The 24,395-nt window shown below is 40.3% G+C and overlaps 1 protein-coding gene across 8 annotated transcripts in view; it reads right to left on the reverse strand.

The window, feature by feature from the left end:
* Positions 1-24,395, reverse strand: part of DACH2 (dachshund family transcription factor 2) — a 284,122-nt gene that overhangs the window by 99,638 nt on the left and 160,089 nt on the right. For 7 of the 8 annotated variants that reach the window (XM_039331668.1, XM_039331694.1, XM_039331679.1 and 4 more), the window contains 2 exons: positions 6,227-6,382; positions 1,402-1,574 (listed from right to left, as the gene is read on the reverse strand). In XM_039331668.1, coding sequence (XP_039187602.1) covers positions 1,402-1,574; positions 6,227-6,382 — 329 coding nt within the window. The remainder of the gene's footprint in view (positions 1-1,401; positions 1,575-6,226; positions 6,383-24,395) is intronic. The other variant, XM_039331709.1, reaches the window with a different exon arrangement.

Raw genomic sequence — 24,395 nt, forward strand, 5'->3', positions numbered from 1 at the left:
GTGAGGAATGCTGGGATTTGAAGGTCTCATACCTGGAGGCATCCATGCCAGGAAAGCTAGGAAAGAGGACTAAGGGCATGAGAGAACCACTAGGTCATGAGACCCAACAGGTCTCATGAAGTCCGGAAGGCAGCTGCCCTCCAGAACAACACTCTCCCTGAGATCCATACAACCCCGAATTTGTTGTCCTTCCAGAGGGGTTAAAACAGCTGGGTCTTCTCACAGGGAGTGTTGTATGCAAGCTCACTACTTCGTTAAGTTCTCTGTTGTTGATTGTTGTGGTTTTCTCCTTGATGTGTCCATTTATGTTCTTGTTCATAACATAGACTATTCATTTCTATATGATGGAACCAAACACGCTCCAATCCCTCCTAACATGAGAGAGAAAGGAACTTCTAACACCAGGAAGACATAAAATACATAAAGGAGCCTGGGGTGGTGGTGGCGTCAAGAAAGGAATCAGCCTGGAGTATTACATTCCCACAAACAATTTAAGTCCAACCCCTCTTGAATTCCATTGATTCTTATTTAATGCCAATTCAATGCTAGTTGAGCAGTTTCTTGTGTATACATTTGAGCAATAAATCTTCCTAACTGGACCTTAATGTTGTGGAACATGTGTGGTCCTGTTTCTTCACTTCTGAGAGTAATCTCACTAAATTGGTGCTAGATAAGAGTTAAAAGAATTCATCTGTAAACAGGATCTACGATCAGGCAATTGGAAAAGAAGCTTTATTTTGATGTGGTTATTATTTGCAGAAACGTGAGAAAAAAATGTCCATATTTAATTATCACTTATTCAAATAATAACTGTATTAATTTAAGGTTGGTAAAAGAGAATATTATTGGAAGAAGAGAAAATAATCAAGCAAAGCCATTATATGGACTATAGAATTATAGAAATTAATTGTAATTGATTGTTTTTTTTTAAATACTAACCCAGACCACATGCTGTTTACCAAATATTAAGGTGATTAGGTTAAAAATCAATAAAACATTTTTTTTAAAAAAAAGAATTAAATCAATGGCAGGCAGACTTGTACTGCTTTGGGAACATAATGACTCTATTCCTCTTTTGACTCCACCCTTCAGGCTTTGCCTCTTCTCCTACAATATACAATATATATTTCTCCAGCTGGCTTTTTAAGTGCAGGAAGAAACGTGCTTAAGTGAAATGTCACTTCTGCATCTAACCCAGGGGTAGGCAATCTTGGCTCTTTTATGACTCGTGGACTTCAACTCCCAGAATTCCTGAGCCAGCATGGCTCAGCATGGAAGCCTCTCCGTTTCCCCTCAGCATGGTTGGCTCAGGAACTCTGGGAATTGAAGTCCACAAATCATAAAAGAGCCAAGGTTGCCTGCCCTGATCTAACCCAATACTGACTACGTTCAGAGTCTTACCTTTATTACTGATGCTCCAGCTCTTGACAGTGGGCTATGCATCTGCGCTGCTGCAGCCATGTTGGCGATAGTATTGAGATGGTTCATTTGATTCATGGCCATCGCTACAGAAGCAGGAGGTAGGCCAACCGGAAGAAGAGGATGGGGCATCATCATAAATGGCAGATCTATCCCTGAAACGTGAAAACAGCAGGCCATAAATAATTTAAAAGCAGTGATTTTCCAGGGTTTTTCACCCATGAAAGAGGGTGAAAGTTTAATGGAATGAGTCAATTAGGACCACAATGAGCATGAAATGTTTTCTATGTTTTCCAGTTAAAATTTAGCTTCAAAAATAAGAATACTAAATTTGTATTAATACATAGAAGAAAAATAAGGTAGGTTTTTTTTAATACGTAGAAATAAACCGGGGTGGTGGTGTTACCCCCTGGATTGAAATTAGATATATGTAATTGAAGATCGCGTTAACAACGACGACACTTCTCTATCCAAGCAATCTACAACAAGGGAGAATTAGTCTTGGTTTTTCGTTTTTTGCTCGAATTTTCTGGTGTTTCAAACGCATCATAGAAATATTGTGATTGGCATCTTTCCAAAGACTCTTGTGACTTGACTTGATTATAAGACTCAAAAGATTCAATCTGAAGATAGATGACTTGATGACTTGACTTCTGACAAGCAAAGTCAATCGGGAAAGCCAGATTCACTTAAAGACCGCATGATTCACTTAATAACTGCAGTGGTTTGCTTAACAACCAGGGCAAAGAGACTCATTTAACAACTGCCTTGCCAAACAGCGGATGATCTGCTCTCAAGCGTGTTCATCAGTCGAGGACTGCTTATTTTTGGAAGACAATACGATGCAAGAAGAGATGCTGGAAAAAATCCTTGTATCTACATCTACATTTATATTTATATTTACACAATACACCAAGAGCTATGATGGGTTCGGAAAGAATGTGTGTAGAATCTCTCGTTTCACTCACTTCATCTAGCCCACATCAACTGCTAATGGCAGTCTTTGTCCACCTATTAACTCTTCCCCTGCAGTCTCATAATCTTCCCTTCTACCCTGTTGTGTTTTAGTGCTTCCAGACACCATCTGTCTAAACTGAGGTTGCTCATCTCTTTACAATCCGATTGACATGCAAACAACATGCAAATGACAAACAGAATGTAACAACCCTTCCTTGTTTTAAGGGACAATATATCAAAAGGGTTTACAAAAGGGAGGTGGGGAGGAGGACACAGAAGAAAATGTGTCTGCCTTCTGCAGATCAGGAATTATTATTTCTTACTCGATAAACACACCAGTCACAATGTGGAAGACAACTGAAAAGGCATCAACAGCAACAGCAACAACAGCAATAAAATGGTATACAGCAGACTGGGCAGTAAAATAAAATATTTTTGTGGACTTGGGACACCAAGTGGTTTCTGCTGCGCGAGACAATAATGATGAGTGCACCAAACAGATACAAGCAAATATGTACGTATGTACGTATGTATGCATGGTGCAGTGGTTAGAATGCAGTATTGCAGGCAAACTCTGCCCACTGCCAGGAGTTCGATACTAACTGGTTCAAGGTTGACTCAGCTTTCCATCCATCCGAGGTTGGTAAAATGAGGACCCAGATTGTTGGGGGTGATAAACTGACACTGTAAACCGCTTAGAGAAGGGCTGTAAAGCACTGTGAAGCGGTATATAAGTTCTAAGTGCTATTGCTATTTATTTATTAAACTTACATGTTGCCCACCTCACCCATGGCGACTCTAAGCAGCGCACGCTCATTCAATAAAAATGCCATGTAAAACATTAAAACAATTTAAAAAGAAAATCCATTAACAATCACAGTAACCATAAAGTTAGCTTTTATAATACAAGGCGACTAAAAGAAAAGAACCGGTTATCCCTCACCACGTATGGACAACGGGACAAAGTGTTAATGTGAGCCACTGTGAAATGCTCAAAAGCTCCCTAGAAATCTGGAACGTTCCTTCCATGATAAGCATCACAACGATGGTCTCAAAAATATATGCATTGAGAATAAGCTGTAACCACCTGTCTTCACAGGTAAGGCGGTTTCAAATTAAGATGGCAGAATGCATATCTTATTCCTCACACATTTCATTGGCCGCCATTATTTCACAACATTTTTTCCTGTCTCCCCTGGCATTCTTGGGTACATTTTTCTTGTCTGTAAAATATATTATTTTTGATGTTGGGGAATGGGGAGGGGGGAGGGGAAAGAGGAAAGTCTGTTTTTTTCAGTGATGATGATCCATTCAACAAGGCTGGGAAGAATGAATAAAGGATCCCTTCTAAGTTCATTGCTTCTAAGTTCATTGCTTCCAACTTATAAACTATTGGAAATTCCATCAGACATTATTGTGATCTTCCATTGTTTTTGGTAAACACAGATACAAGAAGGAAAGAAAGGGACTATTCAAAACCAGCTAGGTTCAGTGGCAAATGTTTGCACTGATTTTCCATTAAGGAACATCACAGCCCAATGTAGGTGTCACTAAAATAACGGAATAACAGAGTTGGAAGGGACCTTGGAGGTCATCTAGTCCAACCCCCTGCTGAAGCAGGAGATCCTGTTTCATTCCAAACAAATGGCTGTCCAGTCTCTTCTTGAAAACCTTCAGAGATGGAGCGCCCACAACTTCTGAGGGAAAGCCATTCCACTAATTAATTGCTCTTACTATCAGGAAATCTTTCCTTATTTCTAGGTTGGATTTCTCCTTGGTTAGTTTCCATCCATTGCTTCTTGCCCTGCTCTCAAGTGCTTTGGACAATAGGTTGATCCCCTAATTAATTGTTCTCACCGACAGGAAATTTCTCCTTAATTCTAGATTGGATCTCTCTTTGATAAGTTCCCATTAGCATAAACTGCACACAAAAAATACCTAAATTCCAAATATAAATGCAGGGGAAGAAGAGAGAAGATGGAGGAAGAACATTGAATACTAGAATACATTTTTTAAAATGGGATTGAAATGACTGGCTTTTAATGACCTCATTGCCCCACAGAGATTACGACATCACTGGAGAACTGCCTGTTGAATGCCAACATCTCAGTGGCTCCATTAACACAATATGCTTAGCTGGTTCCCAAATTAACCAATTTGTTGGATTAGCACAATACATTAACTACCAAATTGTTCTGAAATAACCAAATGGGTTGCATTAACAAAGTATGAGAAGCAACCCACTTCCCCAAAATATGAGTCACTGTTAACCAGGGTAAAGACAGCTACTAAGAAGTTACTCAGAAGATGCTTCAGACAACCTTAGTAAATCCTGAGATACACGGAGGTGATTTGCACTCTCCAAACCAGGTGCTAAGCAAAACTTGTACTACCTGAGGTGTTCCAAAAAAAAGAGGATAATTGAAAAAAAAGGGGGTTATGTATAGAAAGAAGGAGCTTGGCCATCTCATATTTCCAAATATACCATCTCATCAGGCCCTCTAGAAGCCAACAATTTACCAATCCACACTTTCACAAGAAAAGTGAGGAAAGAAAATACATGCAAGTCATTAATAGTTTTCTTCTTCTTCTTGTGCCATATCCGTTATCGGACGTTGGCAATCCTGTTTTTATCAGCACCTGCAAGAAAAAGTGCTGCTGAGTTTTGTCCAAACCAGTCCCTTAAATTTTGAAGCCATGATGTTCGTCTTCTGCCTGGACCTTGTTTGCCTTCCATCTTTCCCTGGAGGATTAAATGGAGTATGCCGTATTTTCTTGGGTGTCGCATCACATGTCCAAAATATTCTAATTTTCGTTTTTTAATTGTTTTGATGATTTCCCTGGGCTTTCCCAGGCGGCTTATCATCTCCTCATTTCTGATCTTGTCGACCTAACTTATACGTAACAGCCACCTGTCAATCCACATTTCAAATGCTTCTAGTCTCTTCAGGTGGCCTTCTGTCAGAGACCAACAATCTACTCCATAGAGCAGGATAGAAAAAATATAGCATCTGGCAAGCCTGATTTTTAGTCTTAGGCTTATCGTGACTGCAGAAGACCTTTTTCATTTTGAAGAATGTTGTTCGAGCTTTTTCTATCCTTGCCTTAACTTCAATGGTCATGTCCCAGCTTTCATGTAAATTAGAATTGAGGTGTGTGATCCTTTCAACTTTTTCTAGTGATATTACTTCTGAATTTATTGGTGGTAAATTAACGGATTAATAGTTTTATTTATTTATATTTTACTTTTCTTACTGTTATAAATAGCTCAAGCTGGCAAACATAACTCCTATTTCCTCTTTCTATTATCCCTACATCAACAACCCTCTGAATTGGGCTGAGAGATTGTGACTAGCCTAAAGTCACCTAGTTGGTTTGCATGCCTAAAGTAGGACTAGAACTCACAATCTCTTGGTGATAGGCCCAAAGTCACTCACTCGGCTTTCATGTCTTAGGCTTGACTAGAACTCACCATCTCCTGGTTGACTGGCCCGAAGTTGCCCAACCAGCTTTCATACCTAAGGCAGGACTAGAACTCATTGTCTCCTGGTTTCTAGCCTTGCGCCTTAATCACTAGACCATACTGTTCCATTTGCAGCTTTCTTCACATATTCTGTTTAAGGTGGGGCAATCAATGGTTCTGCTTCCCCCAAGAGGTGAAAAAAATATAGTACTCAGGTTACTTGGGCACCTGGCAGACTATTCCATGTCCCTCATCCTTTTCTTGGAGGTGAAATGAAATTAGAAATGGCAGCTAAAGAGAGTATCTCCCTCTGCTTAACGGCAGGACTGGCCCCAGGACATTTCTGAACATGCCAAGATGCTGGGATGTTTGTGTTTGCATACGTACTGTTTGTGAGCAGATGGTTCTGCTGCAAAGGACTAAGTGGGTGGGCACTCGCCAAATTGGCCTGCCCTGACAGTGCCGCGTGGCTAATCCCGTGATGAGATCCTGTCGGGATCGGTGACTGAAGCTTCTCTTTATCCCACGAGGATTCACTTCCACCTTAAAAAAAAAAACAGCATACAGAACATTGATTGTTCCCCTCTTTTAAAGAAAGCTAGCTGAACCTGCCACAACATACACCTCTAAACAGAAACAATCCCTGGCTCCATTTGTTGAGAAAGGTATAGTTTATTAGCGATTAAGTGTATGGCAGTGTTGCAAAGCCAGAACTGAGAATCTTGCATCAAAATCCCTAAGTTCAACTTTTCCCTCCCTTAACTGCCTCTCATTGCCCACCCCCATTTAACCAATCAGGTTCAGATAAGATGTTTTCATAACGGTCAGTCCAAGCATAGTTGGGTATGTGGCTCCCTCCTTCCAGCTGGGTAACCTTGAGGCAGCATCTCAAGGAGATACAGCACTTACTTTCATTTCCCCAAGCATTCCACCCTTCATTCTCCCTCCCCACAGTTCATGGCGGTCTGTCACCACATAGCAGCAAATCACAAGCAAGCATATGATGGCAGCTGACATATCTGGGGTTTCCCAACAATTTTTCCCCTCTCACCTACCTACTAGACTCATGATTTCTCCTATTTCTTTATTTTGTTTTTACTGAAGTACAGATGACCCACTCCAAATAGGATCTCAGGGATCCCCAAACTCTTCAAGTCTTCCACCCCTTCCTGAAGATTGTTCATCGACCCCAAACATTTATTCAATGAAAATAATTTAATAAATACTACATACTTAACTAATACTACTTCGATCTGAAAAAGGAAGCTGAAAGATTATGATGTAAATTGGTCCCAGTGGTTATTAAGAAATCATGGAGAACAATTAAAAAATCTGTGCATTTTCACCAGTCCATTACAAAAGGCCACATTGCTTAGATCAGCATATTTACTGCATTGCTACATTACGACATCACTATGCCTATGAAGGCCAACATCAGCTGAAGAACTGGCAGCTGTTACTTCACGTTGTTGTGAACAGATTAATAATAGGAATAAAAATAAAAACAATAACAACCACCACCACAATGGAACACCCATCAACCTTTGGGGGGTCAACCACTTTGGATATGCAGTCCACCTAGATTGGAACACTGACCACCGAGACATGGAAATTATTAATAAAATAAGGCAATTAACCAGAATAAAACACAAAGGAAAAATCATTAGACATAACCTATATGAGAATAATGTACATTTAAAGCTACTGATCAATATGCTGATGACACTCAGCTGTGTATCAAAGCCTGGTCACCATGTGTCCAGCCAAAGCAACAATCTGGATCTAAACAGCTAGCCCCAGTACATACATGATGTCCAATCAGGAGCTCTGGTTTGTAATTCCTTTCAACTGTAATTAATTTGCAAACCTCCTAATTGAGTGAAAAGAGCCTGCTGTGTTATTTACAGCATGAGAATTTAACAAAATCTGCAAATCTCTAAACAGGAAGGCGGGAAGGATATCCACCAACTGGGACACATTTATTTTTCAACAGAAAAGTATGAAAATAAGTTAAGTGTGTGAGTGCTGTTGACATAAAACATTTTCTATACATTACACTTTCTTAGCAAATTTTCACTAATCCAGGCAGAGCATCTAGATTTTTTTGTGTGTAGTGTGTGTGGGTGAGCTGCAGATAAAATGCAGAAACTAACAGATCTCAATAATCTTCTAGCATCTAATGCAGTTGGTTGGATACATTTTCTATTGCAAGGCATCTGTTGCATCACAAGTTGCAATCAGTCATAGTTGAATTGTATTTTATTGAACTAAGAGCTACCCCTGGCTGGGCTCCCAGAACAGACTAAACCCTGAATCATGGTTTATATATCACCAATGACTGGTTCTGCAGTGTACATTAAGCCAAAGAAAAATCAATCTTATTAACGTTTGATGCAATAAGTGAACTCTGCCAATATCTATATACAGGCAAAATATATAATCCTATTGACATCCTTATGTTGACCTATGACCATTATAAAGATTTCTTTTTACATATACCTCAGATCACTGTTAGGAGATTTCTACTGTAAGGAATGTCTTTCTCTCTAATTCCTCCTCCTTACATTATTTTGCAAACTCGTGAAAGGGGAAGTATGGTTGAGAGAGTCTGTCTGGATTATTGAAAACGCCAAGAATTCATTAACTTGATTTCCAATTAGAATCCATAATATTTCATTGACACGTAAGAGACAATGACAGGGGAAAAAATGTATCTTAATTGAAGATAACAGCAGAGAAGCATTCAACATTCTTTATGATGAGCACTTGGCTAATAAACGTGATTCATGTTATCAAACAGTAAAATCCAAAAGATCAATGATAGAGCCAAAAAAAAAGGAAATGCTCCATCATTTTTATGCTTACAGCCAAGCTATGAATTATCTTTACTAGTGCAAATGTGTAATTTGCAAAAACGATGAGCTTTGCATAGGCAAAGAAAGATGCGTTTATGCCAAGTTAAATTATATCATATGTTCTAATATAATGTGGCGTAATTACAGTGGAGTTCAGCGGTATAGCTGTATGTGTGTCAGCTGGGCCATCGTAAATTCCACACACTTTACAAGGATGACTTCAAATCTATATTGACTGAAAGGGGGTACAATTCATATCCTGTCTCTAGATATATCTTCTAGAAATGACAGCGTTCCAGAAAGTAGAGCAGCTGTAACAGGTCATGACATACCAAAGCAGTTTTGAAAAACTGGAAGTTAATTTGCTTGGAAACTCATGTTCTTTAACAGTAATTCCCACCTATGTTCCCACATTTGTGTGTGAGGAGGGCTAACTTTTTTTCATTTCAATAAAAATAATCCTCAAATAAGAAAGACATCCTAAGAGGGGTTTCCAAATCCCGGTTCGTGGACCAGTACCGGGCCACAGCATGCCAGCAACCAGTCCACACAAACAAACAAAAGGGATGCAGGCAACACACAAAACCACACACTCTACGGTCCGTGGAAAAACCTCTCTCCATGGAACTGGTCCCTGGTGCCCAAAAGGTTGGGGACCTCTGTCCTAAGAAATTATTGCTTCATCTAGTACAGTATCTAGATCAATGTTTGCCAATAGCAGTATCATCTAAGAGAGTTCCCAAAATTGTCATCAATGGCCAGGCTGCTTGTGGAATTCTGGGATATGAGGTCCGTGGAAAAACCTCTCTCCACGGAACTGGTCCCTGGTCTCCAAAAGGTTGGGGGCCACTGCAATAAACCGCTTGGTGTTACATATTTAATGGTTTCACCAGAGAGATGGCAAGGAGCTTCAGCGAGTAAAACACTTTCCACTTAGTCATTAATTCTGGTTTCCAAAAGGTCTTTTAAAAAAAATGATATCCAGGTTATTTGACATGAATATTTTGTTTTGTAATTATATCCTGTTTCCTGAATGTTTTTTTCCCTCTACCTAAAAATGTTAGCTAGATGCTACACACACAGTCAACCCTAAATAAGGTTCCTTATCACTTTCCTACATAAGTAGATAAATGGAAAAAAATGCCTTCTGCCCTGTGACAATTTTTTCTTTCAATCTTTTCCACTGAAGTTGGAAGTGTCAGAAGCAACTGGGAGGGCTCAAAAGATGCATCCCCATTGCATTTTATTAATATTATTTTTTTTCTCGGTTATTAAAACTTTTCTTGGATGGGCAAAGAGCATAAATATTCCTCCCTGCTCACATATTACAAGGCCTTTGGGCAAGAGATCCTTCAGCGGTATTATGGGAAGAAAAAAGCCTATATTCAAGCATAATGTCCAAACAAATTATTTACACTCGGATATTTTCTTTGCATCTTTTATCTTATGCAGCAAATATTTTATACAAATGGCAGGATTGCAGAAGATGACAGTTGGAATCAAGAGGGGGCTGAAACATTAACCATTTCAGATATGTCGATGATATCCCTTGGGTAGCTGAAAATAAAAAAGTCTTAGAAGAGTTTGGAATGAAATTAAAAATAGAGAGTAAACTCATATTAAATAGGAGTGCTAAATATTAAGAAGACAAAGATAGTTTTAACCAGTGTTAAATGGTGTCCCCCCCCCAGATCCAATATCAAGAGAATATTGGAAAACCGATCCCATCAAGGAAAACCATAACGAAGACACAAAGGCCAAGGACATGCCAATCAAACAAGAACAGAAAATCAAGACGGTGGTCTTTTCATTAATATTGTACAACTGCTGAAATACAAACACTGGGAATAAGTGAAAGAAAATAGATGTCCTCAAATTTCAATTTTTGGAAATGCTAAGAGCATCATGGTCTGCAAGGATAACTAATCAGTCTTCGATCAAATAAAAGCTGATCATTCCACACAAGTGATGACCAACTCACATATGTTGGGCTTGGCGTACTAGAACAGAGGTCCCCAACCTTTTCCTGGAGGCTAAAGCATATAAGGAAAGGCTGCTGGAATTGGGGATATCTAGTCTAATGGAGAGAAGGATGAGGGGGGACATGATAGCAGTGTTCCAATATCTCAGGGGCTACCCCAAAGAAGAAGGAGTCAAGCTATTCTCCAAAGCGCCTGAAGGCAGGACAAGAAGCAATGGATGGAAACTAACCAAGGAGAGAAGCAACCTAGAACTAAGGAGAAACTTCCTGACAGTGAGAACAATTAACCAATGGAACAACCTGCCTCCAGAAGTTGTGAATGCTCCAACACTGGAAGTTTTTAAGAGACTGGACAGCCATTTGTCTGAAATGGTATAGGGTTTCCTGCCTGAGCAGGGGGTTGGACTAAATGACCTCCAAGGTCCCTCCCAACTTTATTTATTTATTTATTTATTATTGCATTTACAAGTCAGTAGATGGTTTTATTTACTTTATATTTTTTGTTCCTCAATGCCACTCTCTGACATTTTTGAACATAACTTAATCTACAAATCCTGAATCCTCTATCAAGCCAAGACCCAGTTTAAACCAGCCAGTCCCTGGACATTAGCTTCTTAATTAAGATGAGGAAAGAATTCCCTTTATAACAATTTATGACGCAGGGTTTCCATTCTGTTTACTGAATCCTCAGAGTTAATGGGGATGCAAAGTGGTCTACATGCAGAAGAAAATAGCATCTAATGCACAATGTTCTCAGAAGCTGCAAGTATTGTTACAATCACAGGCCTCCACAGGGAGGGCAAATGACAACAAATGTGCCATGTTGTTTTGCAGAAATGAGGTGACTTACGTAGCTGTCTTAGAGATCATGGTGCAAATACTGTAGACGACTGTCATTTGTGCAACGACAGGCCAACAGATATGAACATTGACATAAATTCTGATCTCATCACGACTTCTCACAGACATTTGTGCTTACAAATGTAATGGCCATCCTACTGGATTAACTAGTGGAATTGAACCAAGGTGTCAACATCCAGCTTGAGAATCCAAATAAAACTCCAGGTTCATTCTGTTTTTGAAAATCTTACTGTTTATTGAATATACTGCATGGTTACGTTGAAGCAAAACTAACTCTCAGGTTTCCACACCAATTCATAGACTTAAACAATAGTTTTCCCAGCCAAACCGCCAACGTCTTACGTAATCCATATCAACAAGTTCACTTTGTTATGGGAACCGTCTGCTTCAAACTCATTTTATACATGTTGAGGTTCTTTTCATTTTTTTAAGTGTCTGCTATAAAACCACAGCAAAAGGTCAGCCTGCTCCAGGCCTACCAAAATTTCAAGGCTTTATTTCAGAATGTGCCCATTTGTCAGACAAAGCTATATAAAGTATCTAGGAGTATTCGAAAAGTATTTGTAGCAATTGCACCCATTTGCTTTTTGGTAAAGGGGTGCCTCGTGGTTGGGCATGCTCAACTGGCACCATGTTGTGGAAGAACTCATGATCTGCTTTCAACATGTGCACAAAGAGGATTGCTAAATTTAAACACTGGGCCAAATCTTGCATAGATTATTGGTATTTCGTTTTCTGAAGAAAAAACAACTGGTTGAATTCTGCAAGTTAAATCCAATAAGATGATCAACATAGCAGAGATGTGTGCAAGAAGTCATGGCGATGTCAGAATTCATGTCAGTGATCATGTGCATTGACAAATTATTGCGCCAACGCCATTCACATTGCTTGCCGTGCTTATGAGCGCTTTTAGGCCGTTCCCCAGTGAGTTTGGCGAGGTAGCTTTCCAATTTACCCCGATGGGTATTACTCAAGTAAGACAGCCTGCAAGGGGGAAGGGTGATATAATGAAAAGTTCTTGATCAGGCAGTTATTGATACTAAATCTCACAAGGATGTTTGTGATTGCCAGACGGCTTGAGATCACCGCTCAAAGGTCTCCTAGGGACCTCTTATGGGGCAATGAAGCCCTACACACGGAGCTGCTATTGGCTCCTTGGACCAACAGATTTAAGCCATAGGTACAGAATAAACCCCATCCTTTTTGGTCTTCCATCCCTCAATAGTCCAGAAAACCAAGGGCAGCACATCAGAGTTAATTTTGGGTCAATTCACTGAATGTGAACTGCTCCCTCTACAGCAGTGGTTCTCAACCTGTGGGTTGGGACCCCATTTGGGGTCGAACGACCATTTCACGGGGGTCGCCAAACAACGCAGTCCGCCATTTTCCCCCCTTTTCCTTAGCTGTGCTACTCCCTTTTATTCTATTGGCTTTTGAAAGCCAATAGAATAGACTCTCTTGAATAGAGTCTAATTCTATTGGCTTTCAAAAGCCAATAGGAATTGTCCAGGCTGTCTCTGCCCTGCTGAGCCCGGCAAAAGTCCCATTCTGCAAACGGTGCTGCACCAGTTGAGTAGTCCCCGACTTATGACTGGTTGAGTAGTCCTCGACTTACGACCGGTTGGGGGTCGCGGCATTAAAAAGGTTGAGAACCACTGCTCTACAGCAAGTGGAGAAGTAGAAAAGAACGAGGATAAGGCAATTGTGTTCCCATACATTTTACTATCTTCTGATAGCAAAGAAATACTGATTTGCCATTGGCTTGTACAAGAACTTTGGTCATTTTTGATGATGTCCTCAAGGGATGCCATTTGCTATTAGGTTGAGAAACAAAAGCACCCCTTTTGTTGGAAAATGTTTAATCTGGCAGCTATAGTAGGAAATAGTTGGTGGGACAGTAAACTTGGCAACCTTTTAAAGGCACTGGAAGGGTATCTCTCAGAAAAGGATTTCTCGCTAAAGTATTAGGGGCTCCCCACCTAGATTTTAGTTGTAGCATTTTATTTTTTTTAACACTGACTCTTTCTAAGGAAGGAGCGTCTGCAACATGCAGGTTTGTTCCAGAGTTTGGTGGGTATGAAAAAATTCAAAAACTACGGTAATTTAAGTTCAATCAGATGATAATTGTTTTCTCCTTTGGTTTCAGCTTCATTTCTATCTATTTTTTTTAAAAAGGTGAGATGTCTCTAAATGAAATTCACACTGTCCACTACATCTATCTGCATCTGACATTTGATTTGTGGCTATACATTTCTAGGGGAGAAAAGAATTGAATTCTCTTGCTGAACAGAATAATGCCTTCGGTGTCCATGCATGGAAAATTCTCAAAAGCTGGTGCATGCAAGCATATGTGTGTTACCTTTTAGAAATATACAATGCCTTCCTTCCTTCCTTCCTTCCTTCCTTCCTTCCTTCCTTCCTTCCTTCCTTCCTTCCTTCCCTTTTTTCCCTTCCCGTCCCTCCTTTTTTAAATTCTATAGAACGCAAGCGTACATAACATTGCTTTATTTTTATATTTCATACAGCCTGCAAATCTGAGATTAAATATACTACTAATCAAAGGAAAACTCTCATTTCTGAACCGTGAATGCAAAAACAGAGGGCTGTATTTCAGAAGTATCATGACTTCTGCTCTCTAGGAGGTCTAGCTGTAATCCTGGGGGTCCCCTTGTTAACAGCCCTCTGCCTGATAGCTTTGAGACCAAGAATACTTTTAAAATACCAAGACTGATTTGTTTTTAAGTTGCTGTACTGACATGTTTTTACTGCTGGAAGATGCCCAACTGTTTTAACAGCTGCTTTGCTTTTAGAGACGCTGTAATTCTCATTTTATTACATTTGTTTTAACTTATTAGCGGCCTCGAGGTTGTTCAAAGGCAAACAACTCCAGTATATTTGTGAGGGGGCCCCCAAGACCTAGTCACATCATCAGATTCACTTTCCACAAATTTTCTGGAGTTACATCAGGAGAGACTTGTGGAGAACATTATGGTAGGAACCTTCACGTACAGGGAGAAGAGAACATAATTGATGCCCTTCGGTTGTTTTGGCCTACAACTCTCACACACCCATGTCAATCGCCATGTTGGCTTGGGAAAACGGGAATTAATGCCTGTAACGTCTGCAGGGTACTAAGATGGCTTTCTCCTATTTAGGAACATTGATTCCTGACAATTATGAACTCTGCTTCCCATGGGGACGCTGCAATGGTCGTGTGAAAAACGGTCATAAGTACTTCTTTGAGTAGTGTTGTAAACGTCCAATGGTCACTAAATGAACTGTTGTAAGTCGAGGACTACTTGTACTCTTCTCTACAGGAATCCCTGAATTTGGACACTGAGAACAGCAGCATCTCCTTCCTCTCCTCTCAAGCATACCGTCACTCATCCACAGCTATTAATAGCCTTGTCCTTCGTAAAGTTGTCTAATCTTCTTTGAAAGATGTCCAGCTTGATGGCTATTTTAAGTCTCCTAGCGGTGAAGGATACATTTGAATGGTTACCCATAAAACAAAACCTAATTCAGTAAAGGAAACTATGGGCAAAAGAACGACAACGATCAAACTTTTCAACCAATGTCTAGAAAATAAAAATAAAGGATTGGGAACGCTTTCAGAACACACACACACACACACACACACATAGTGGAAATGTAGAAGTAGGAAATAGTTTTTTTTCCCCCACAGACTGAAAGTTCAGTGATTGGAATAATAAAATAAATCAGAATGCAAATATAAATGGTAGAAGCAGTTCGATGTATCGGTGCCTTGTTGTTGTTTTTTATAATCCTAAGTAAAAATACAGAAAATGAAAAGGTTGCACTTTTAAGTGTTTACTACAAAAGAATGGGACTAACTTCGTATCACTTTATAATGCCTTGGTAAGACCACACTTGGAATATTGCGTCCAGTTTTGGTCACCACGATATAAAAAAGATGTTGAAATTCTAGAAAGAATGCAGAGAAGAGCAACAAAGACGGTTAGGGGACTGAAAACTAAAACATATAAAGAATGGTTGCGGGAATTGGATATGTCTATCTTTTGTGAAAAGAAGATATCTAATATCTAAGGGGCTACCACAAAGAAGATGGGGTCAATCTATTCTCCAAAGCACCTGAAGGAGGACAAGAAGCAATGGATGGAAACTAATCAAGGAAAGAAGCAACCTAGAACTAAGGAGAAATTTCCTGATGGAAAGACTGGCCTCTAGAAGTTGTGGGTGCTCCAACACTGTAGGTTTTTAAGAAGAGATTAGACAACCATTTGTCTGACATGATACAAGATCTCCTGCTTGAAAAGGGGGTTGGATTAAAAGATCTCCAAGGTCCCTTCCAATTTTGTATTCTGACCTTTCAGTGAATGATAATAATGATGAAAACTAACCGCAACTCACAGTGGTTTTCCTAAAATGCACCAGAACATTTGAAGGACAAGATAATGAATCCCATTTGAAAAAAGAGGGGGCAAAGTTGACTAAAAAGTCCATGAAGAAATTTCTCCAACAACATTTAAAATGAAAAAAAAAGGGGGGGGGGGAATGTGCTATGAAAAAAACCCTTCACATTGGATGATTTGTTTTTTTTATATTCGCATTAATCGGGCACAATATTGTACGTTCAGAGTAAGCCACAAAAATAACGTATTAAAAACAGAGAACTCTGGTGATGGCCTTCTGCTGGTCTATTTCCAACAAGTTACCAAGTGGCTCAGCAGATGTAATTACTGCTCAGCTCTGCCAAGCCTTTGAAGTGTGCCCATTAATTCAGCAATTCCCAGTCTGTCCATCAGTCAGTCATACTTAAAAAATATGTCTATCACAACTTAGGTGGGGTAATCTGTTGATAATTGTATAATAAATAGATGAGGGGGAGGAAGCGCCTCCAACTTTGTGAAAACTAATCCTAACTTTAAGTGAGAAAAACTAGGGCTGGGTTGGTCGGTTGGTTGATTAACTTAAATGAACTATAACACTGCGAAAAACAAAATGCTTAATCCAGGTGATCCTTGAATTACGACCACAGCTGAGCCCAAAATTTACGTTGCTAAAAGTGAGACATTTGTTAAGTGAGTGTTGTCCCATTGTACGACCTGTCACGCCACAGTTGTTAAGTGAATCGCTGCAGTTGTTAAGTTAGCATCACGGTTGTTAAGTGAATACGGCTTCCCTGTGGACTTTGCTTTCAGAAGGTCGCAAAAGGGGATCGCTTGACCCCGGGACGCTGCAACGATCATAAATGTGAGTTGCCAAACATCTGAATTTTGATCACGTGACCCTGGGGAATGCTGCAACGGTCATTATGTATGAAAAAAGTTGTAAGTCACTTTTTTCAGTGCCGTTGTAACTTCGAATGGTCACTAAATGAACTATTGTAAGCTGAGGACTATCTATATGTTGTTGTTAGTTGCGAAGTCGTGTCCAACCCATCGCAACCCCATGGACAACGTTCCTCCAGGCCTTCCTGTCCTCTACCATCTTCTGGAGTCCATTGAAGCTCCCGCCTCCTGCTTCAGTGACTCCATCCAGCCACCTCATTCTCTGTCGTCCCCTTCTTCTCTTGCCCTCCATCTTTCCCAGCATTAGGCTCTTCTCCAGTGAGTCCTTCCTTCTCATTCGATGGCCAAAGCACTTGAGTTTCAACTTCAGGATCTGGTCTTCTAAAGAGCAGTCGGGGTTGATCTCTAGGACTGACCAGTTTGAACGCCTTGCAATCCAGGGGACTCCTATATAGACATCTACTATTGATTTACCTTGCTTACTATCAGAAGCAGGAATCTGCAAGCTGTGGGTTTCAGGTGGCTATCAAGGCCACTCAATTTCTTTTTTTAAATTCTTGCAGACCTCTAAGACTGCAATGCCAAAATCTGTGTCGAAGAATCAATTTTTACAGACCTATTTTGGCACTTTTTGCCAGAGATGGGCAAAACTGGTCCGTTCAGCTTTGCACACCTATTCATATACTAAAAATGCATGCATTCCCAAAGTGTGCACATTATGGATAACGTACTTCTTAAGCGTTTGTAAGCCGCTCGTGAAAGGTGAAACATGATTACACAGGAAGCAACTTGCTCGTGCCTGATTCTTCTCCTCAGCCCATGTGGCAAAACAAACTTGAAAATTTTCATATTACACTAATTGCTGCAAATTCAGGATCTCAGCTTGTTGCTCTCTTTATAAGCCAAGATAACAGACCAAGACTTTGGGCCAAGAATTGTTAGCTCATAAACTTGATCTTGTTTGGAAAAAGAAAAGAGGGTTTGGGGACATTATTGTAAACTAAGAAAGCCAACTTTGTTTTATGTAGTTCTTAATTCTAGTGTGAAGAGCAAACTAGGAGGAAACAGGCTAAATGCATTAGCACTCTGCCAATTCACAGTAAGTTAGGATTCACCAGAAACTTAATTTACTATTCAGTGTGAATTTGGTTAGTGTGAAGAATGTCTGATGGTAGTTGGGCCAGCATATATTGCATACATGTACGAGAGAGACTATTCCTTCCTGCACAAAAAAGAGATGGGCTAAATAATACATATGCAGCCTTCAGCCTAATTTTATTTATTTATCGTATTTATATAACCACCCATCTCATTGAAGGCTCAATCTGTTCTTGTCTGCTGCAAGGAGAAAAGGGGGATGGAGGAAGGAGGGGTATAAGGGAGAAAGGAAAGAACAATTCAGAATAAGAAAGGTGGGGAAAGAAGGATATCAAGAAGAAACCAAATATCCATTTTTATATCCAAATATCCACTGAACCTAGGCTAGGATCTTGCTTGCACATAGATGTAGCTCTCAACAGAAAGCTGCTCAACCTTCACGTAGAGAACGAGAGCCTGAAAAATATCATTGACTCTGCGTGGCTTCCAAAGGTGTCTTTCCCACAAGCAAAAATGGAGGTAGAAGATGGAAAGCAATCAATGTCTCTGATATGGGTGAAGAACATGCTTCAAATCAAGAGAGGTGTCCTTCAACCCAATGCTCTTCTGATAAAGGCCTCCCAAGCTACAGAAGATGGAAAGCAATCAAGGTCTCCGATATGGGTGAAGGACATGCTTCAAATCAAGAGAGGTGTCCTTCAACCCAATGCTCTTCTGATAAAGGCCTCCCGAGCTACAGAAGATGGAAAGCAATCAAGGTCTCCGATATGGGTGAAGGACATGCTTCAAATCAAGAGAGGTGTCCTTCAACCCAATGCTCTTCTGATAAAGGTCTTCCAAGCTACAGCAATGCGGCCTTGGAAACAGTTTTCAAACTTCACCAATTTTGGCTGGTTGCTCCATTGATATTAAGCAAGCCGCACTTTTGATGATCATTTATAAAAATATTGACAGCTTGCCTCCTTCTACCACTGCCCAGCAACGTGTTTGCAAAACGTTGTGCCCATCTCTTGCAAAGCATCGCCATCTGCTAGGGGTGGCATTTCCTAGCTGTTTACTCTGTCTACCTCCAAGAAGTCATCTGCCACTGTCTAATGCTGCCTGAATAAAGGGGATTAAGACTCCGATGCAACAGAGACTATTGATAATGTGGCATAATTGGGAAGAAATGAAGATAAATGAGGTTGAGGATGGAGAGGCAATTAGTCGAGGCGCCCGTACAGCTGTGTTCTCGGCCTGGCTCCCTTGGCCTTTCCAATGACGATGTACGCACAAATTAAACATAATGACAAACGCTCACTTCCCCGAGCTCTTCATTTTGGGAAGAAAGTTGATGTTTGTTCTTGACAACCCCCTGTAATAAAATTACTACTTTCTTAAAGAGCAATACATCACAATCCCCTGTGCGGAGGGTACATTATTTCATTGACTTCTTTCTTAACTTCTTATCACAGTTGGCTTCCAAACTCTCCATCAGAATGCTGCATGTTTTCATATTCACTCCACTGTCTTCTGTTTCTTATCACCTTTCCTGGCATGAGCAAAGTGTACTAAGTTGTAATTGCCAAGGTTCGTGCAAACCATGACTTGCCTCCTAGCTAGCATGGGGAACTTACACGATGAATTGCTCTGGAGACAAATAAGTATTTCTGGATCAAAGGGGGCTCTGTCAAGAAAGATAACGTGTATTCATTAAAAGGCCTGCCTTATTATAATTGTCAAATATCAGGATTACGAGCTGGACTTGAGTTTCCCACTAAGTAATTCTGTTCTCCCCTTATTTCAGCTGCAGACATATTTGGATTTGCTGAGATATATTTGAAACCTTATTTATTTAATCAAGAGGAGTGATTGGTTGAAACCCTTTGAGCAGTGGTTAAAAATGGCAGTTGGCAAAATTAGATGGTAGTTGCTTTGTTAAACCTACAGCAAAGTTAGATAGTAAAAGCACCGGATTTTGGGATAAGTTCTTTAATGCTTTATTTTTACTATCACTGTTAAATATATCATGGTGCTTACTGACTTTATTGTTCTTCTATAAATTCGTAAGGTTTTACTTCTTAATTTGGATTGTGGTTGGACCTCAGTCTTCTGTGTGTGTATGCTTTCTAAACAAAATCTTTTTTTTTAAAAAAAAATAATTGTCTGGTCAATAGTTGTTTGTTTTTCTCACGAAGTAGTATATCCCAAATCTCAATCGTGACTATTTTGGATGCATGTTCATCATGTCTAGCCCAGGAAGTCCTCAATTTACAACTATTTATTTATATTTATGCCATTCAAAGTTACAACGGCACTGTAAAAAGTGACTTACAACTAGTCCTATCAGTTGTAAGCAGTACCCCCATCGTCATCAATCCTGATAGGACTTAACATTGACTCGGCCTTCCATCCTTCCGAGGTCGGTAAAATGAGGACTCAGATTGTTGGGGGCAATATGCTGACTCTGTAAACTGCTTAGAGAGGGCTGTAAAGCACTATGAAGTGGTATATAAGTCTGTTGCGATATCCAGAAAATCTGAGGCAGGATAAACCTTGGTGCTCACTCAGTAGGGCTTTTTGTCCTTATGTAAATTTGGTGCGTAGTAAAATGTGAGCTTTGCTCAATCATTGGTGAGTCATTGCCTTCTTATTCCTGCACATTTCCCAGTGTCCCATCACCACATTTCAAAAATGTCTACTTCTGTGTGTGATTACCCTAACGAGTATCATGAGGGCTAATGTGACCTTTATTTCATTTATTCTTAGCTATGAATTCACAGCAACCTCTGAATCATCAGGTTTGTTCCCCCCCCTTCATTTTGTCCTTTCTAAACCATATTTTGTGAACGCAACAAGACAAACCAGGATTATGGGGAACTTGCTTTAAAATTCACTTGACTCTCTTCTGAAAAACTTATAAAGAATAGTTCTTAGGAGATTTCCTTAGCATTTTATGCTGGGTTTTTGTCAACCACACTGGTTCTTGGCTTATTTCAAGGGTCAAAATGTTCTATATTAAATGTCTTAATATTTAAGCTTCTTCATAGTCTGGGGCCTAAGGACCTTCAGGATTCATAATCTCTCCCCAAATGTATTTGTCTGTCATCTTGTAGATCTTCCATCATTCAGTTACATTGATGATTGGTTGACCAGGAGAAGACCTCTTGATGGCAACACCCAGGTTTTGAAATGTTCTTCCTCAGTAGTTGATTGATTTTAGGTAGAAATTGCTTTTACACAGCTGCTTATTTTAATGTGTTTTACAGTGGATTTACTGTTTGGATAGCAAGGTGTCCTAGAAATTCATTCAAGAGCAGAAGTTCAAACCAGAAGGATAAATATTAATTTTAAATGTTTCCTACAATTAAAAAAAATGCACAAAAGAGAAAATAAAAGTCATAATACTACACAGGTAGCCCTCGACTTACAAGCATTCATTTAGGGCAGACATGTCAAACACAAGGCCCAGGGGCCGGATGCGGCCCGCGAAGTGGTTTCACGTGGCCCGCGAAGCCATCCTGGAAACAGTGAGGGAATGGCCCCCGCTACCTTGGCCCTGGCCCAGGCCGGCCGGGAGCCAATGTACAATTTTGTGGTGGCCATCTTGGCACTTGCCCCAGTGGACCATGCCTTGGCACTTGCCCCGGTCCCACCTCCTTTTGCCAGAGACCTTCAGATCTGTCCCATTCCTGCCCAAGCCCCCATAGGCACCCTTGACACGAATGACGTAGAACTGGCCACGCCCACCCAGTAGGCCACACCCACTCCATCCACGCCCACCCAGTAGGACGCACCCACTCTGGCCACACCCACCCGGCTCCCCAAGGGCAACCGCAATGCTGATGTGGCCCTCAGTGAAATTGAGTTTGACACCCCTGATTTAGGGATTGTTTGAAATTGAAAGAAGCACAGAAAAGAGTGACGTATGACTGCTTTTCCTACCTACAGCCGTTGCAGCATCTCCATAGTCACATGATCAAAACTCAGATGCTTGGCAACTGGTTCATATTTGTGACGGTCGCAGTGTCCCGGGGTCACGTGGTCCCCTTTTACAACCTTCTGACACGCAAAGTCAACGGGGAAGCCCAGTTCACTTAACAACCGTGTTGCTAACTTAACAACTACAACGATTCACTTAACAACTGTGTCAAGAAAGGTCATAAAATGGGCTAAAACTCACTTAACAACTGTTTTACTTAGCAACGGAAATTTGTGGCTCAACTGTAGTCGTAAGCTGAGGACTATCCGTACACTAAGTAGAAACCAGCGGCAAAGAATATCTAATAACAGATTAGGAGTACTCTAGGTATCAAAACGTAAAGTAAGTCTGCAGGAACTGAATTAGAAAATAAATTCATTGAAATCAGAACAATGAACCTCTGAAGGAGACTGAAAAGTACATATTCTAACCCTCAGATATAATTTTGTAGCCGGTGGCTTAAAATAATGAACTCGGATTTTCAAGGGGTCTTTAGAGTTCCGGGTGATTGTGTGGAGAACAAGCAAACTTGAAAAGGTGCTTATCCCTTGCACCATCCGTGTCAAGGTTAATGAGGTAAAACTAGTTAAATTGATATTAGCAAATTAATGACTTTTTTATAGTACACTGCATGGATTTTAACAGAAAGCTTAATGTGGAGTAGTTAGTCTTAATGGAATTAGAAAGTACCACACACATACAATTAAGCTTAGAAAAGCTGGTGGTATCTGAAGGTAATTGCATCCAATTGCATCAAACTGGACTATTCTGGAACACAAGAGATGCTCTATCATTGTTATCTGGGTGCCCTGATCTGCTCAGGAGGCAGGAAGTCCAACAGGTGTGCAACCAGGAAGTATCTTTAGCATATGTTGGGACAGAATATGAGAAATGTTTGAGATGTGGGATGGGATGGAATGGGATGGGAGGGAAGGGAGGAACAGGATGGAAAGGGAAGATTGAGAAGATCTTAAGATTGGGTACCATTTGTCCAGAATGGCATATCTGCTTGAGCAGTGGGGAGGGTGTTGCACTATAAGACCCCCAAAACTCCCTTCCAATTCTCTTACACTGTATTCTATTTTGATATAACACAAGTGTGCTTAAGTCAAAAAAAGACACTAGTTCTTAAGCTGCTTTCTCCCTGATAATGCAGAGTATTTTGTAGCTCACTGGCTTGCAATAAAGCTTCCAAAGAAAGAAAGGATTGAATGCTTACATGAAAAGACGATATATTGTCTAAACGGGCGTTCGTTTGATGCAAATGGAAAGCATACTCCGAAAACCTTGAGGTATTGACTACAGCTTCCCAGTTTTGCCAGGATCCCTGGACGGGTTTCGTACCCAGAGCTTTTCAAGATCCCAGCACCAGCTGAGTCCATCTACATATACATAAAGAAGCAATCAATGAAACAATTAATGCTCAGATTGTCAGGAAACATCTTGCCTTCCACATAAATCAGGTTTTTTTTTTTACATGGCTGCACATGGGTTTGATAAAATCAACTCTGATTAAAATTGGCATTTATGGGGCTCCTGCTGTTGTCAGCTGTATAGCTGGAAGAAAATGTCTTTTGCTCAGCATGGGAGGTGCAAAACCAGAGGAAAAATAATGTTTCTCCTGGTCTTGGGTTGATCGGGACAATAAAAACTCGAAAACATTTGATTTTGAGGAACAATTTTCCAAGTTCTTTACCAGCTTAGTTAGCCCCCTCCCACCTTACCGGCTAGCCGTTAACTTTCTCTGGTTCTGAAAATAACATCAAAATGACTCCTATCGGTTGTGCGTGGACACACAACCCTTCTTAAGACGGGGTGGAAATGAGTCGTTATTGGAGTTTAACAAATGGGTTTTTGAATCCAAAAAACGCTGCAAGGAATGGCTTCCTAGTGCAATGCTGAAAAAAAATGGCCAGAAGCATTTATTACACTATCTGCCCCGATACAATTCTTCTTGTTACAGATTAAGGATTCTTCTAACGGTAAATCATGAAAATGATAGTTTAGCACATCTGGAAGTCACAAAAGATGCCTACGAAACCCTGAGCCGCTTATTTAGAGGATAAGCAAACAATGAAGCACGCTAATCTATCAAAGCAGCACAAACTTTGGCTGTCAAGCCAGCAACCACGGAGTTTTTAGTCCATGTCTTTGTGGCGTCCCTTCCAAAATAAACAATGAAAGCAAAATTATGCTTATTACACTAGCACTGATGATGTTACCTAGTTTGGGTCATGAAACGTCTGCAAGAAAACAAGCGAGCTCAGAGAGCATCAAGAAGCCCTCATATCAGCCCTGAGCTACAAATATTCTCCTTGGTTGGTATGCTTATTCCTTCTGCTTTGGCCCATCATGCTTTCAATGCAACTTAGGCAACACTGCACTGGAAAGCACAGCAACATTTTAGCTTTTTAGGTTTTTACCTGATCCAGGAAGTGTAAGAGTGACATCTCAGGACACTCTTACCCACCTGATGCTAAAATTACAACTCCCATCATCCCCTTCCCCCAAAATCTGGACTACCATT

This window comes from Crotalus tigris, unplaced genomic scaffold, assembly GCF_016545835.1.
Source record: "Crotalus tigris isolate CLP2741 ecotype Arizona unplaced genomic scaffold, ASM1654583v1 scf7180000017622.5263843, whole genome shotgun sequence".
In the NCBI taxonomy this organism is placed as follows: domain Eukaryota; kingdom Metazoa; phylum Chordata; class Lepidosauria; order Squamata; family Viperidae; genus Crotalus; species Crotalus tigris.